This window comes from Podarcis liolepis (assembly GCF_965112155.1).
Source record: "Podarcis liolepis genome assembly, chromosome: 5".
Taxonomy (NCBI): domain Eukaryota; kingdom Metazoa; phylum Chordata; class Lepidosauria; order Squamata; family Lacertidae; genus Podarcis; species Podarcis liolepis.
Window position 1 is genome coordinate 74,566,342 of NC_139556.1, and position 14,599 is coordinate 74,580,940.

Sequence of the window (14,599 nt, forward strand, 5' to 3'; positions counted from 1 at the left end):
TACTCCACCTTTTCCGCCTGACCGTTCTTCTCTGGGTCCCTCTGCCCCCCGTGGTCTCTTCCTTCCTGGACTCTTCTGACGCTGACCCCCCGGACCCTTCTGTCTCCTTGCGTCGGGCTTTAGGACCTGGCTCCCTTTCCGGGCTGCTTACTGCACCGCCTTCCTGTGCATTTGAACTTGGCGCGCGCGCCCAACCTTCCACTTTCCGCTTGACCGTTTCTTCGCTCCCCGATGGAGGTGTGGCCACTCCTGACTCATGCCCTCGCCCCTGCGGCGAGCTGCCGGAGCTCGATACCTGGCGCCCTTCCTCTCCACTGCGCTCTGTTGGGGATGCTGGCCCCGATTTCCAACTGCTGCCCTCTGAACCCCCTCTGGACCCTTCTTCCTGGGGTGTCCCCCTAGGCTCCCCCCTTGCTCTGGCCACTGGCGCTCCTTTCTGTGAATCTTCTGATTCACTGGAAAGACTCGGAGATCTCGGGTCGTCGTCATCACTCATCTTTTCTTCAGACTCCTCCCCCTCGCTCTCTGTTTCCTCCCTTGCCCTCGCCTCTGCTCCTGAACCCCTGACAACAGGAAATACCAACAGTGGAAGATTGGCAGATGAAGATGATGGATTTTTCAGAGCTAGGCGACCTGACTGGAAGAGTCCGTGATCAGAAGGAGGAGGATTACCAGGAAGAATGGACAAAATTTAAAGATTATTTAGTTAAATATGTTAAGTTAAATTAATTGGAAAAGCTTGCAAATACCAGATAGGCTTAGAATTTAAATATGTAACGTGATAAATTAATATGTTGAACTCTAGATTGGGAAAGAAAGAAAGATGTTAAGTGACTAAGTTAATTTTATGAGAATATAGGTTTTGGAAAACCATTAAAATGATATACACTGAAATTCAACCAAGGGGATATGAGGAAGTTGCTTAACAGTGTTAATAAGATTAGTTTTAATAAGGCTAGGCTTTATGTTTGTTTATTTGTTTGTGTGTTTAAAAATTTGTGGAAAACTAATAATTTTTTTGGGGGGGGGGGATAAAAATAAAGCATCCATGGCAGATGGCCATCCAACATCTCCTTAAAAACTTTCAGGGAAGGAGAGCCCACCACCTTCCAAGAGAGCCTGTTCTGAGGCATCTGTTCATAGTCTGCATTTTAATCAAGGCTTATATTTTGATCAAACACCTGTATTCTTAAAATGAGCTTAAAATATATTTTAAAATATCTGTATCTCTCATGCCAGGCAGCATCTCTCATGCCAAGCAGTGAGTGCATCGGCAGATGTGCTCATCTTAAAGAGGGCCCCTGGTTTATTGCGGTCATAAAAAGGCTGAGAAGCGAGGTCACTGACCTTACAAATTACAGAATAATCAAGTTGCAAAAACAATTATTATGCCTCCCATTTTAGACTTAAGCCCAAAGGGTAAATTGAAGAAGTTGCTTTTAGAACAGCAGCTGTTTTAGCAGCAAAAGGGGGCTGTAAACTAAGAGGCTTCTCTCGGAAGTTGCTTTTGGAAACTGGTTTTTTACTAAGTTCCCTTTCTTCTAAATGTATATATATATTAATGTATTAAATATATAGGCTTAAATGTAATTATGCAAAGGATTTAGAAAGCATGAAATTTAGATGTTAGATTCTTATTTCATAGAGACATAGAGTCCTAGAGTTGGAAGAGACCACAGACCCATGCCAAACGGGAGGCACTATCGGAGCACTCCTGACATCTGGTTGCCGAGCCTCTGTTTAAAAATGAAATTAAAAACCATCTGGTTTGTAGGGAATAGGGAAAGAGAGGCCAAAGGTTATCTGGTAATTAAGGTGCCTTGTAGAGGTTAATGGCTACTTGTTTGCCATTTATAAATAGAAGAAAATATAGCTCTCTGTCTCCCATAAAAGGTAATAGGAAATGGGTGTATCTGATATGATTGGTTCTAGCAATCAGCCAATAGGAAATTCAACCAGGCTGATTGGACAGAGGCAGCCAAAGGAGGAGCAAGGGGACTGGGCTGAGGGAATATAAGTGCTGGCCATGAGGGCTGGCAGGGAGAGCATTGGTAACCATATACCACTGTGTCTCTCATTTATTTGTCTGACAAATAAATAATTATTTTAATTTCTCTATTGCTGCGTTGAATATTTCATTCCAGCTAAGCGTTAACCACAAGCAGGGTGCTACATTTTATGGTGCTCTTGTGACTCGGATAAGTGGTCTGCTGGAACGCAGCCCCTTCGCCTTACTGGGCGGGGTACAAGAGAGAGGACCACTCACTGCCTACCCAGCGCGCACTGGAAAGTCTTTTTCCAGGGGAACGCAGAAGTCTCGTCTGTCTGATACCCTGCCCACTGACGGCGACGGACCGGGGGGAAACGGAACCAACCAAGGGTAAGTGCACAAAGGGGTTTTTGGCCCTCCAATTAATTGGGAGGAAGAGAAGTCTTGATCAAACTTCTGCGTCTCAGTAAGTGGGAACTGAGTACGCTAGGTGGTTGGGTACATCAGATGTTGATCTGGTGTAGGGAAAGGAAAGTTGGGAGGTAGTGTGTGGTAAAGTATCCAGCGCATTGTATGTGTGAGAAAGTACAGTCTGCAGCTGACCTGAGTGTGAAAACGAGTGTGTGAGTGACTGAGTGGATACTTCACAGGGCCATACAATGGGAGTTGGAGGTTCAAAGGGGGAAAATACACCTCTTGAATGTATGTTAAATAATTTTAAGAAAGCCTTCTCAGGGGCATATGGAGTCAAAATGACGCCAGAGCACTTGAGAACGTTATGTGAATTAGAGTGGCCAAAACAAAATACTGGATGGCCATCTCAGGGAACCTTTGATATAAATTTAGTAAGTAAACTTTGGTCTAACATCGCCAAAGAAACTGGAGGGTGCCCAGAACAATTTTCATATATAGATTCTTGGCTGAGCACATTAAATAAAAATCCTCCATGGATAAGGGAATGCAAAGTCCAACGATGCAAATTATTGGCTGTAAAAGCCGAAGCTAGGAAAGGAATCTTGCCAAATAAACTCAAACCCATTTTTGAGGGACCAGAGGAAGAGGTGCTTCCACCTCCACCCTATGCTCCACATCGAAGGGAGCCTAATCCAAACACTCCACCAGTTGTAACCCCAAGGCAAGAAAGTGGAATGAATAATGGGGCTGGAGTCACAGAACTTGATTCCTTGATAGATTATGATAAATATCTTCAGGAGGCATTGGAGGCCTATAATAAAGCCCAAGCAGAAGCCGTTATTCCATCTGTGAGTCCCAGTAGAACTCCATCTACAGTCTCCTTTAGTGGAACAACTGATTGCCTACCCCAAACCCCTGTACATCCAAGTCCTAGAGAAATATTACAGAAGTTACAGGGAGACCTTAATCGGTCAGCAAGCAATACAGCCAGGCGTATAAGGCTGCTAAAAGAACGCCTTGGGACAAATACCATCCCCTATGATTTGAGGCCTCTAGAGCAAAGCGAAGAGAAAGATCACGTAGTAGCCCCTCTCAGAAGAGTATTTGATGCACTTGAGGAGCCTGTGCTGGTTAACGGGCAACCCGGACCACGGCCACCTCGAACCTCGACCCTCCAGTACATTCCATTCACAACTACGGATCTGATGAATTGGAAAACACACACCCCATCTTTTGCAGAAAAACCTCAGGCTATGATGGACTTGGTGACTTCAATAATAAATACTCATAGTCCTACTTGGACAGATTGCCGCCAGCTCCTGAATACTCTGTTCACCACTGAGGAAAGGAGAGACATAATTGAAAAGGCACAGATATATTTGCGTGAGCAGGCCAGAGTGGGAAATATTTTTAATATTGACCGTCATCTCCAAGACAACTTTCCCTTGGAAGATCCTAATTGGGATCCAAACAATGTAATTCACCTGGCCAGACTTACCACCTACCGCCAGACGCTTGTGCAAGGTATCCGCAGGGCATGCCAGAAGCCCACTAATATGTCTAAAGTCTCAGAAGTAGAACAGAGACCAAATGAGAGTCCAGGAGACTTTTTAGAGAGGCTGCAGGAAGCCTATCGTATATGGACTCCTTTTGACCCTGAAGCCCCTGAAAACAGCAGAATGATTACTGCTACTTTTGTGGCCCAGTGCGCTTCTGACATTCGTAAGAAAATTCAGAAATCAGAAGGATGGGAAGGGATGCTGATGAGCCAAATTATGGCCATTGCACGCCGAGTTTATCGGAATAGGGATGAGGCTGAGAAACAAGAGAAGAAGAAGTGGCAGAAGGAAAAGATGGTAATGCTAGCCACAGCAGTGAAGCAAGACTACCGCCCCTTAAATGGAGGGAGAGGGCGGGGAAGGAATCCACCACTGGGAAGGAATCAATGTGCGAATTGCAAGAAGGAGGGTCATTGGAAGCGGGAGTGTCCTGAACCCCTGAGGTTGGAAGAAGTACGCCCAGGCCCAGGTCCAGGCCCAGGCTCCGGCCCAAGAAACCAGGGACGGGGACGGGGAATGATCCGAAATGGAAGATATCAGAGACCTGGACAAGGACAGAGTAGAGACAATTTCATTGGACTGGCAGAGGAGGATTTTACCCAAGACTAGGAAAGACCGGACTCCATAAAGTTAGGCTTCCAGGAGCCCACGGTCACGATTCAATTAGGGAGCCATTTAATAGACTTTATGATTGATACTGGGGCTGAATACTCAGTACTCCCAGAACTATTGCAGAAAAAGGCATCCAAAAGTGTAGTCATTAAAAGTGCCACTGGTCAGTCAGCTAAGAGGTCTTTCCTCCAACCTTTGGAATGCCAGATTGGGGGACATCGTTTAACCCATCAGTTTTTGTATATACCTGAGTGTCCAATACCTCTCTTAGGTAGAGATATGCTGTCCAAATTGCAGGCCCAAATCACCTTCACTCCTCGAGGTCCAGAAATGAAACTGCCATCAAAGGCAGCAGGAATAATTTCCCTCTCAGTACCTAAGGAACAATCATGGCGCCTAATGTCAGCCCTGCAAGTCCAACCCACATTGGATACAGAGTTAAACAAGCTCCTCCGAACTCTACAGGTGCCACCAGGAGTATGGGCCGAAAATAGCCCACCAGGAATGGCCAAGAATATAGCTCCAATTGTAGTAACCCTAAAACCTATGGCTACCCCTGTATCTGTAAAGCAATATCCTTTACCCCGGCGAGCAGCAGAGGGCATCCAGAAACATTTGGACCGCCTATTAAAATATGGTCTGCTTAAGCCCTGCCAATCAGAATGGAACACACCCCTTTTGCCTGTTCGAAAACCTGGGACAGATGAATACAGGCCAGTGCAGGACTTGAGGCTCGTAAACCAGGCTATCGAGACCTTGCACCCAAATGTACCAAACCCATATACCTTGCTGAGTTTGATCCCACCAGAAGCAACATTTTTTACTGTATTGGACTTGAAAGATGCATTCTTCTGTTGCCGGCTGGCACCACAGAGCCAACCTATATTTGCCTTCCAGTGGGAAGACCCTTTAACAGGAACAAAAGGCCAGCTAACTTGGACGAGATTGCCACAGGGATTCAAAAATTCCCCAACTTTATTTGGCACTGCCTTGGCGAAGGATCTAACAAGTTACCCCTCAATACCTGGAGAAAAGGTGGTTCTGCAATATGTAGATGACCTTATACTAGCAGCAAAGGATTTTGAGACCTGTAAAGAAGGGACAGAGGAACTGCTCCACTTGCTCTGGCAAGCTGGCTACCGAGTTTCCCAGAAAAAGGCACAGTTATGTTTAGAAAAGGTCAAATATTTGGGCTTTGACATCTCACACCAACAACGAGCATTGAGACCAGAGAGGAAAGAAGCTATTTGCCTTATCAAGGAACCTACCACAAGGAAACAACTCAGAGGATTCCTGGGAACAGCAGGGTTTTGTAGACTATGGATACCTGATTTCAGCAGTCTGGCCAAACCCTTACATGAAAGCACTCGAGGTGCAGAAAAGGACCCATTCGTATGGGGACCTGAGCAGCAACAAGCCTTTTTAGTTATCAAACAACGACTTATGGAGGCCCCAGCCCTTGGACTGCCTAATTCGGAAAAACCCTTTCAGCTGTACGTACATGAACAGAATGGGATTGCAGCGGCAGTCCTGACCCAGAGATTAGGAAGTTGGAACCGTCCAGTAGCTTATTTGTCAAAGCAATTGGACTCAGTAGCAAAAGGATGGCCTCCATGCCTAAGGGCAGTAGCGGCCACTGCAAGCCTTGTCAAAGAAGCTGACAAATTTACCTTCGGCCAGACGATGTATGTGAATGTACCTCATGCTGTTCTGACACTCATGGAATATAAGGGTAGTTATTGGCTAACGAACCCAAGGATGGCTAGATACCAAGGCCTATTGTGTGAAAATCCCAGGATTCATCTACGAGTAGTGAATATGCTCAATCCAGCAACTTTGCTGCCCCTACCAGAGGTAGATGATGAAGAATCACATGATTGTCTCCAAATAATGGATGAAGTTTATTCCAGTAGACCTGATCTGAAAGATGAACCATTGAAAAATCCAGATGTTGTATATTATACTGATGGTAGCAGTTACCTGCATGAAGGTGCCAGACGAGCAGGATATGCTGTGGTCACCAATGAGGAAGTTGTGGAAGCTGAAGCTTTGCCTGCTGGCACCTCAGCACAAAAAGCTGAACTTATAGGTTTAACTAGAGCTCTGCAATTGGCAGCCGGATGTAAGGCAAACATCTATACTGATTCTAAATATGCCTTCTTAACCCTGCATGCACATGGTGCTCTATGGAAAGAAAGAGGTCTAATAGGAGCCCACGGGAAGGCCTTGAAATATGGACCTGAAGTAGAAATCCTGTTGGAGGCAGTATGGGCTCCAGAACAGATTGCTGTAATGCACTGCAAAGGTCATGGACGAGGAAGGGATCCAATAACCAGAGGAAATCATGCTGCTGACAAAGCAGCCCGAGAGGCAGCCCAAAAGCCTGTGGGAGGATTTATAGCAGCCCTCATACCAGAGGTAGTTCCAGAAGAAGTTAAACCTCACTATACCCCAGAAGAGAGGAAGTGGGCTGAACAGGAAGGAGCAGTTGTGAAGGACGGTTGGATGATCCTGCCGGACAATAGGATTTATGTACCTCATCACCTAGCAGGCACAATTGTAAGAAATTATCATGAATCTACTCACCTTGGCGGTACTGCAACCAGAGAGAGTCTCAGTCGGAAGTTGTATATTATTAATCTATCACAATTAGCAACTTGCATTTCACAGAAATGTGTTCTTTGTGCTAAAAACAATCCCAGGCAGGGACCGGTACAACCTCCTGGAATCCAACATGTGGGATACGTCCCCATGGAAAGCCTAATTGTGGACTTCACAGAGCTGGTCCCTTCTAAGGGATTCAAGTATCTCCTTGTGTTTGTAGATACTCTTACCGGATGGGTTGAAGCTTTTCCCACCCGAACTGAAAAGGCACGAGAGGTAACTAAGAGACTCCTGACTGAATTGATCCCGAGGTTTGGATTACCTAGATGCATTGGAAGTGATAATGGGCCAGCGTTCATTGATCAAGTAGTACAAGAAGTATGTCGAGTCCTACAAGTAAAATGGAGACTGCATGCAGCATATAGGCCTCAGAGTTCAGGGAAAACTGAAAGAATGAATAGGACTCTGAAAACCCAATTGGCAAAGTTAACCCAGGAAACAGGATTGGGATGGGTAGATGTGTTACCCATAACACTGTTTCGTGTTCGGTGTGCACCCACCAAAAGACTTAAATTGTCACCTTTTGAGCTCCTGTATGGGAGGCCGCCCTCCTTTGTTCAGGATATTCCAGCTGACCTCAAACAAATAGGAGACCATGTGACACAGGAACAAGTGCAATCTCTCTCCCGTGTTTTTGTTTCTCTTAACAGGTGGGCCCTCGAGCGCACGCCGTGCAGCATTGCCGAGCCGATTCATCAGTTCCAGGCTGGCGATAGCGTATGGGTGAAAGAGTGGAAACGAGATCCACTTGCACCTAAGTGGCGTGGACCTTACACCGTCTTGCTCTCTACTCCAACAGCGGTGAAGGTAGCTGAGGTGACCCCCTGGATTCATCACTCCCGTTTGAAGAAGTCCGAAGGCAGTTGGACGTGCAAAGGTGACCCCTCTAACCCTCTTAAACTGACTCTCTCCAAAAACCCCTGTATCTAGCCCTACCGGGAACGGGCTAGGTCACGGGCAACATTAGACGACCGGCCTGCTGCAGCCACAACCTGGAAGCTGGCTGACCTGCGCACGCCTGAAGCTTGAGGAGCATCTGAACCAGCAATTGTGAAAGGAAAGATTCTCTTATACAATTAATTGACTGCCCACCCCCTTGTGGAACAATTATCAGAGATATTACTCATTGGGGATCCTCGGGATATATGTTTTGGTCTTGGTGGTTCCCCATTTCTGTCACTGGGGGAATTATATTGGGACTAATATTTATTTGCTATCACTATAAGGTAATCTTTTGTGGAAGGAATGCATATGCTAGACATCAACATGATTTTATTATTAATCCTGATCCCTTGGGAAGGGGAAGGGTCCTTGAATCTGGCCAAATTGACTAAATATGGATTCCACCATGACCACAATATGTGGGTAGGGTTAGCTGAAATGGTAGCCAATGTTGCAAATAGGACCAATTGCCTTGTTTGCTCTCTTGGGCCAGATGATTCAGAGGGAGGTATGCCCTTATTACCGATACCATTAGATGCCATTGGTATGGTAAGCGAAATACCAAACCAAACAGAAGTACAGAATTTCCCCGGATGGAACTCAACTAAACCATTACGAGTTATACCTGTACAAGGGGAATTCTGTGTACATAAATCATCAGATGCAGCTGATTCTACCATGATAGGCTCTTCTCATTGTCACTATACTTGGGATAATATTAAGAATACCTGGGCACACGATACTACCTATCGAACTCGGGATGCCTTGCCCTGTGCACCTCCTTTTATTCATGCATGGAAAGTGGTATGGAACATAACTGTGACAGAAAAAGGCAATCTAACATACTGCACTGTGAACTCTCTACCTCTTTTACTATTTCGCCTTATGTCCTCCACATACCAAAAACCTCAGACCCGATGGTTGTGGTGGATATGTGGAGAATGGGCATACAAGAAACTCCCCTCCAAATGGAGTGGGACTTGTTTCCTGGGATGGGTATTACCACCAATGTGGATTATGCCTACTAATTTGGCCAAGCGTACACGAAGAAACGCTGATATTTCTCATATAGCAGGAGGAAGTACCCAAAGTTGGAGCGGTACTGATGATTGGCCACCAGAGCGCATTATAGCCTATTATGATCCTGCCTCCTGGAATCCTGGTGAGCTCATACAAGGGGCACGGGATCCTATTTATAATCTAAACAGAATAATTCGATTGCAAGCAGTAGTGGAACTTGTAACCAATGCAACGGCCCGGAGTTTGAGACTTATTGCACAACAGTTGGATGAAAGTAGAGCCGCCATTTTGCAGCTGAAAATGGGAATGGATTATGTACTTGCCAAGCAGGGAGGCCTATGTGGAGTCTTGAACTTGACAGGGAATGCCTGTTGCTTTAACATTTCAGATAATGGTGAGGCAATCCGTGTGTTGGCCACAAAAATGGAGAATATAGCACATGTCCCAGTACAAACATGGGAAGGATGGGATATGGGATGGCTCACCAACTGGTTACCTAATGTTGCGGGACTCAAAGGGATATTATTGTCTTGCTTGTTTTTCTTGACGGTAGTAGTAATGGTTTTATGTATGGTGCCATGTATCATTTCATGTTTTAGAAGTACAATTAACAAGATGATTTCAAATGAAACTCTACCTCATATCATGGCCCTATACAGAGCTTTACCTCAGGAATATGATGAAGGTCAAGCTATCAAGGACACTTGGGATGAAGGTCCTTGAGCTTGAAAGGGGGGAATGAGGCATCTGTTCATAGTCTGCATTTTAATCAAGGCTTATATTTTGATCAAACACCTGTATTCTTAAAATGAGCTTAAAATATATTTTAAAATATCTGTATCTCTCATGCCAGGCAGCATCTCTCATGCCAAGCAGTGAGTGCATCGGCAGATGTGCTCATCTTAAAGAGGGCCCCTGGTTTATTGCGGTCATAAAAAGGCTGAGAAGCGAGGTCACTGACCTTACAAATTACAGAATAATCAAGTTGCAAAAACAATTATTATGCCTCCCATTTTAGACTTAAGCCCAAAGGGTAAATTGAAGAAGTTGCTTTTAGAACAGCAGCTGTTTTAGCAGCAAAAGGGGGCTGTAAACTAAGAGGCTTCTCTCGGAAGTTGCTTTTGGAAACTGGTTTTTTACTAAGTTCCCTTTCTTCTAAATGTATATATATATTAATGTATTAAATATATAGGCTTAAATGTAATTATGCAAAGGATTTAGAAAGCATGAAATTTAGATGTTAGATTCTTATTTCATAGAGACATAGAGTCCTAGAGTTGGAAGAGACCACAGACCCATGCCAAACGGGAGGCACTATCGGAGCACTCCTGACATCTGGTTGCCGAGCCTCTGTTTAAAAATGAAATTAAAAACCATCTGGTTTGTAGGGAATAGGGAAAGAGAGGCCAAAGGTTATCTGGTAATTAAGGTGCCTTGTAGAGGTTAATGGCTACTTGTTTGCCATTTATAAATAGAAGAAAATATAGCTCTCTGTCTCCCATAAAAGGTAATAGGAAATGGGTGTATCTGATATGATTGGTTCTAGCAATCAGCCAATAGGAAATTCAACCAGGCTGATTGGACAGAGGCAGCCAAAGGAGGAGCAAGGGGACTGGGCTGAGGGAATATAAGTGCTGGCCATGAGGGCTGGCAGGGAGAGCATTGGTAACCATATACCACTGTGTCTCTCATTTATTTGTCTGACAAATAAATAATTATTTTAATTTCTCTATTGCTGCGTTGAATATTTCATTCCAGCTAAGCGTTAACCACAAGCAGGGTGCTACAGTTCTACTGTTGAATAGCTCTTACTGTCAGGAATTTATTCCTGATCTGACACGCTAAATCTACAGGGCTGTGGTGACTTTGGCTCTCTCAATATTTTGTTCGAAGAGGACCTGGCTCCCCCCTTTTGGGTGAAGATATAGGCAAAGTAGGTGTTGAGCAGATCTGCCTCACACAATAACATTTCTCCATGTTCTCCACACAGAGGATCTACCACTTGCTTATTCTTCCTCTTGCTCTATACACAGCTGAAGAAGTTGTTGTTGCTGCTGCTGCTGTTTTAACCTCTCTTGCAAGCCTGAGCTCATTCTGAGCTTTGGCCCACCTGACCTTCTCCTGCAATTGTTGGCTATTCATGTAAACTCTTTCTTCCCTCCCTCCCCCCCCCCCAAATTTTCCCCATTTCTTATACATGTCCTTCTTAAATATTAGGTTATCTAAGCTACACTGGTTCCTTAAGATGCCTCCCACTTTTCTTTCTTGTGGGAATTGTCTGCATTTGTGCCTACAATATTTCACCTTTAAGAAACTCCCACCCATTATTATTATTATTATTATTATCATCATCATCATCATCATCATCATCATCATCATCATATATTTATTAGATTTGTATATCACCTTTCATCTGAAGATCCCTGGGTGGTTCACAACAGAAAATTTGAAAGTGAGAATACAACATAACTAATAGAACAAAAACAAACTAATAACCCCCACAAACATATTCAAAAAGCCGTGAAATGTTACTCAGCCAAATGCCTGGTTGAAGAGAAGCTTTTCTGCCTGTCACCTAAAGATATGTAATGAAGGTGCCAGGTGAGTCTCCCTGGGGAGAACATTCCGCAAATGAGGAACCACCACAGAAATGGCTTGTCCTTCCAGCGTGTTTGTTTCATGAGTCCTAAGTTTATCTTTATATGATGATTCTATTGTATATGTGGAACCCTTACAGGGGGTGATAATTAAAGTTTGTTGGTGATACTAGATTAATGTGCTGATCTTTACATTAGTTATTAAAACTTCAGGAACTTTCCAATGCCTCCCAGGACATATTTGAGATAAGAACTAAGACCAGGAGAAGGGGGGGGGTCTTTTTGTATGAAATTATGCCAACTTTTCTCATGCCATGATAGACACTACAGAAATAAACCATAGAAAAAAGTTCAGATTGGCATGCACCATTACAAACCTGGCAGCAAAGACATGTTTTCAGCAAACATTTAAAGGCCCATGCTGAATCTCTGTTGGAAGAGCACTCCACAGGGCTGGGCCAATGACACTTAAAGCTCATGTTTATGCTGATGTCAAATGCGCTTCACCAATTCAGGAGGGTGCCAGCAATGCTCCAGTGATGATTTCAGTGATTGATCTGGGGATATAATGTAAATGTTTATAAGGACCTTGAACCTGGTTCAATAGTAGATGGGTAGCCAGTACATATTTGGCCGGCCGGCATAATATAGATATGTGATTAATATACTGTTCTTGCAGGACCACGGGGTCCCCCAGGTGCCACTGGAAGGCCAGGTAAGACCAATAAATATTGTTTGTTTCAGATATATGAAGGAATTCTGGGATATTTAAAAAAACAACAACATGAAATTAAATCCTCTGAAATGGCTACAAGCACTGGTACAGAAAACATAGAAATGGAAGTAATACTTTTAACTCTTGCATTAGGTGTTTCGAGACCTGGTCCAAGAGGTCTAACAGGCCCTCCAGGCCTCAAAGGAAGTAAAGGAGATAGAGGACAACCTGGCATGAATGCCATTGGACCTCCAGGACTTCCTGGATTGCAAGGAAGACCTGGCCCAGCAGGATCACCAGGTCTTTCAGGACCACCAGGTAGAGCAAGATGATCATTATTTGTATGTAGCCAGAATGTTTTCATGGCATATTTGTGCAACTCTGGAATTAATGGACTATCCAACTGAACTTCTTATGGCTAAAAGCAGCCACTACTGTTACAACCATCCCTGCAAAGGAAAGCAGAAATATTAAAGTAGAGAAAGTATGATGGATTTGCAAATGATAGAAACTGGATTAAATCTAGTATATAAATTCATTGATTCCTATTCCAATAGCTTTGGAGTGAGAGACTGGCTAAGTTCAGATAACCATATCTCAACTTAATATGCAGTGTGAAAGTATCTAATTAGTCATAGTTTCCTGTTTCACCTTAACTGAGAAACTATGGTTCCCAGCTCAAGGCAGGATCTTAAACCATGGTTTGATACTGGTTTCCGAAATATTATTTCTATATTATTGTGGCCTGCCTCGATTAACAAACTAAATAAATATGCTCATTAGTTAACCAAAGGTATTTTGTAGGTTGACCAATAAATGCGACAATTATTAGACATTCCCCAGTGACTTCCCAAAGTGGTAAGAATAACTAGCAAATGTCAACATTTTCCAGTGTTTTGTTCTTTGCTATGACTTGAATGCACATAGCCTGTGTTTCTTCCATGCTGTCAACACCATAGTATAAGTTCACCTTAAATCTGAGGTCCTTAGAACACCCTAAATGGCCTATAACAGAGGCTATCATGATATTTGTGAGCAATGCATGAATATTTTGTGTTGTTCTCACCCATAAACAGGTATAATAACTTTTGAAAGAGGCCCACTGGGACCCCCAGGAACCCCAGGATGCATTGGACCTCCAGGCCTTTCAGGAGATAGTGGAGCAAAAGGTCAGTTGCAAATACATTTCCAATCTTAATAGTTTGAGGACGGCATGGTGGTGAACAGAAATCTTAACCATACAGTGGTACCTCGCAAGACGAATGCCTCGCAAGACGAAAAACGCGCAAGACAAAAGAGTTTTCCGTTTTTTGAGTCGTTCCGCAAGACGAATTTCCCTATGGGCTTGCTTCGCAAGACGAAACGTCTTGCGAGTTCTTGTGAGTTTGTTTCCTTTTTCTTAAAGCCGCTAAGCCGTTAATAGCCGCTAAGCTGCTAAGCTGCTAATAGCCGTGCTTCGCAAGACGAAAAAACCGCAGACGAAGAGACTCGCGGAACAGATTAATTTCGTCTTGCGAGGCACCACTGTAATGATTATTAGACTCTGTCAAGACTACTTAGGCATAGAATATACTCAGTTCCTTTTCATCATGCTAAGGGCAATTAGACCTGATTCTGCTTTTCATTCTGAGCTCATAAAGGCAACCAAACTGTCCCAGAGTAGATTGGCTTCCTCTCTCTCCTTCCAAACAATAATGAGGATTTTACCCTGTACCAAATGCCAATATTTATATGAGCATGTGTGACAATCAGTGTTGGACTTAGACTGGGGAGACATGGATTCAGTTCCCCAGTCAGCCTTGATTCTGAGTGACCTTGAGACACTGTTGGGTTGCTGTGAGGATAAACTACGGATCCCCTAAGCTAGACTAAGCTCTTGAAGCAACAGTAGGATAAAAATCAGAGAGAAAGATAAAATGTGATCTATGTGGGCACTCTCTTTCTCACTGTTGACTAAAGGCTTGCCCAATAACACTAATAATATATTTATCGTTTTTAAGGACAAATATTCTTTACTGGGGAAATTTGCCTCACTATCTGCTCCTAGGGTTAACCATATTGCTAAATATGGAAAGCTCAGGGGAAT

The 14,599-nt window shown here is 43.9% G+C and overlaps 1 protein-coding gene across 3 annotated transcripts in view; it reads left to right on the forward strand.

Annotated features, from left to right (window-relative positions):
• COL4A3 (collagen type IV alpha 3 chain) overlaps positions 1–14,599 on the forward strand; it is an 85,816-nt gene that overhangs the window by 42,681 nt on the left and 28,536 nt on the right. For all 3 annotated transcript variants that reach the window (XR_014526932.1, XM_083506290.1, XM_083506291.1), the window contains exons 20-22: positions 12,478–12,513; positions 12,667–12,831; positions 13,590–13,682. Coding sequence is in view for 2 of the 3 variants with exons in the window: in XM_083506290.1 (XP_083362416.1) it covers positions 12,478–12,513; positions 12,667–12,831; positions 13,590–13,682 (294 nt within the window). In the remaining variant the exon portion in view is untranslated. The remainder of the gene's footprint in view (positions 1–12,477; positions 12,514–12,666; positions 12,832–13,589; positions 13,683–14,599) is intronic.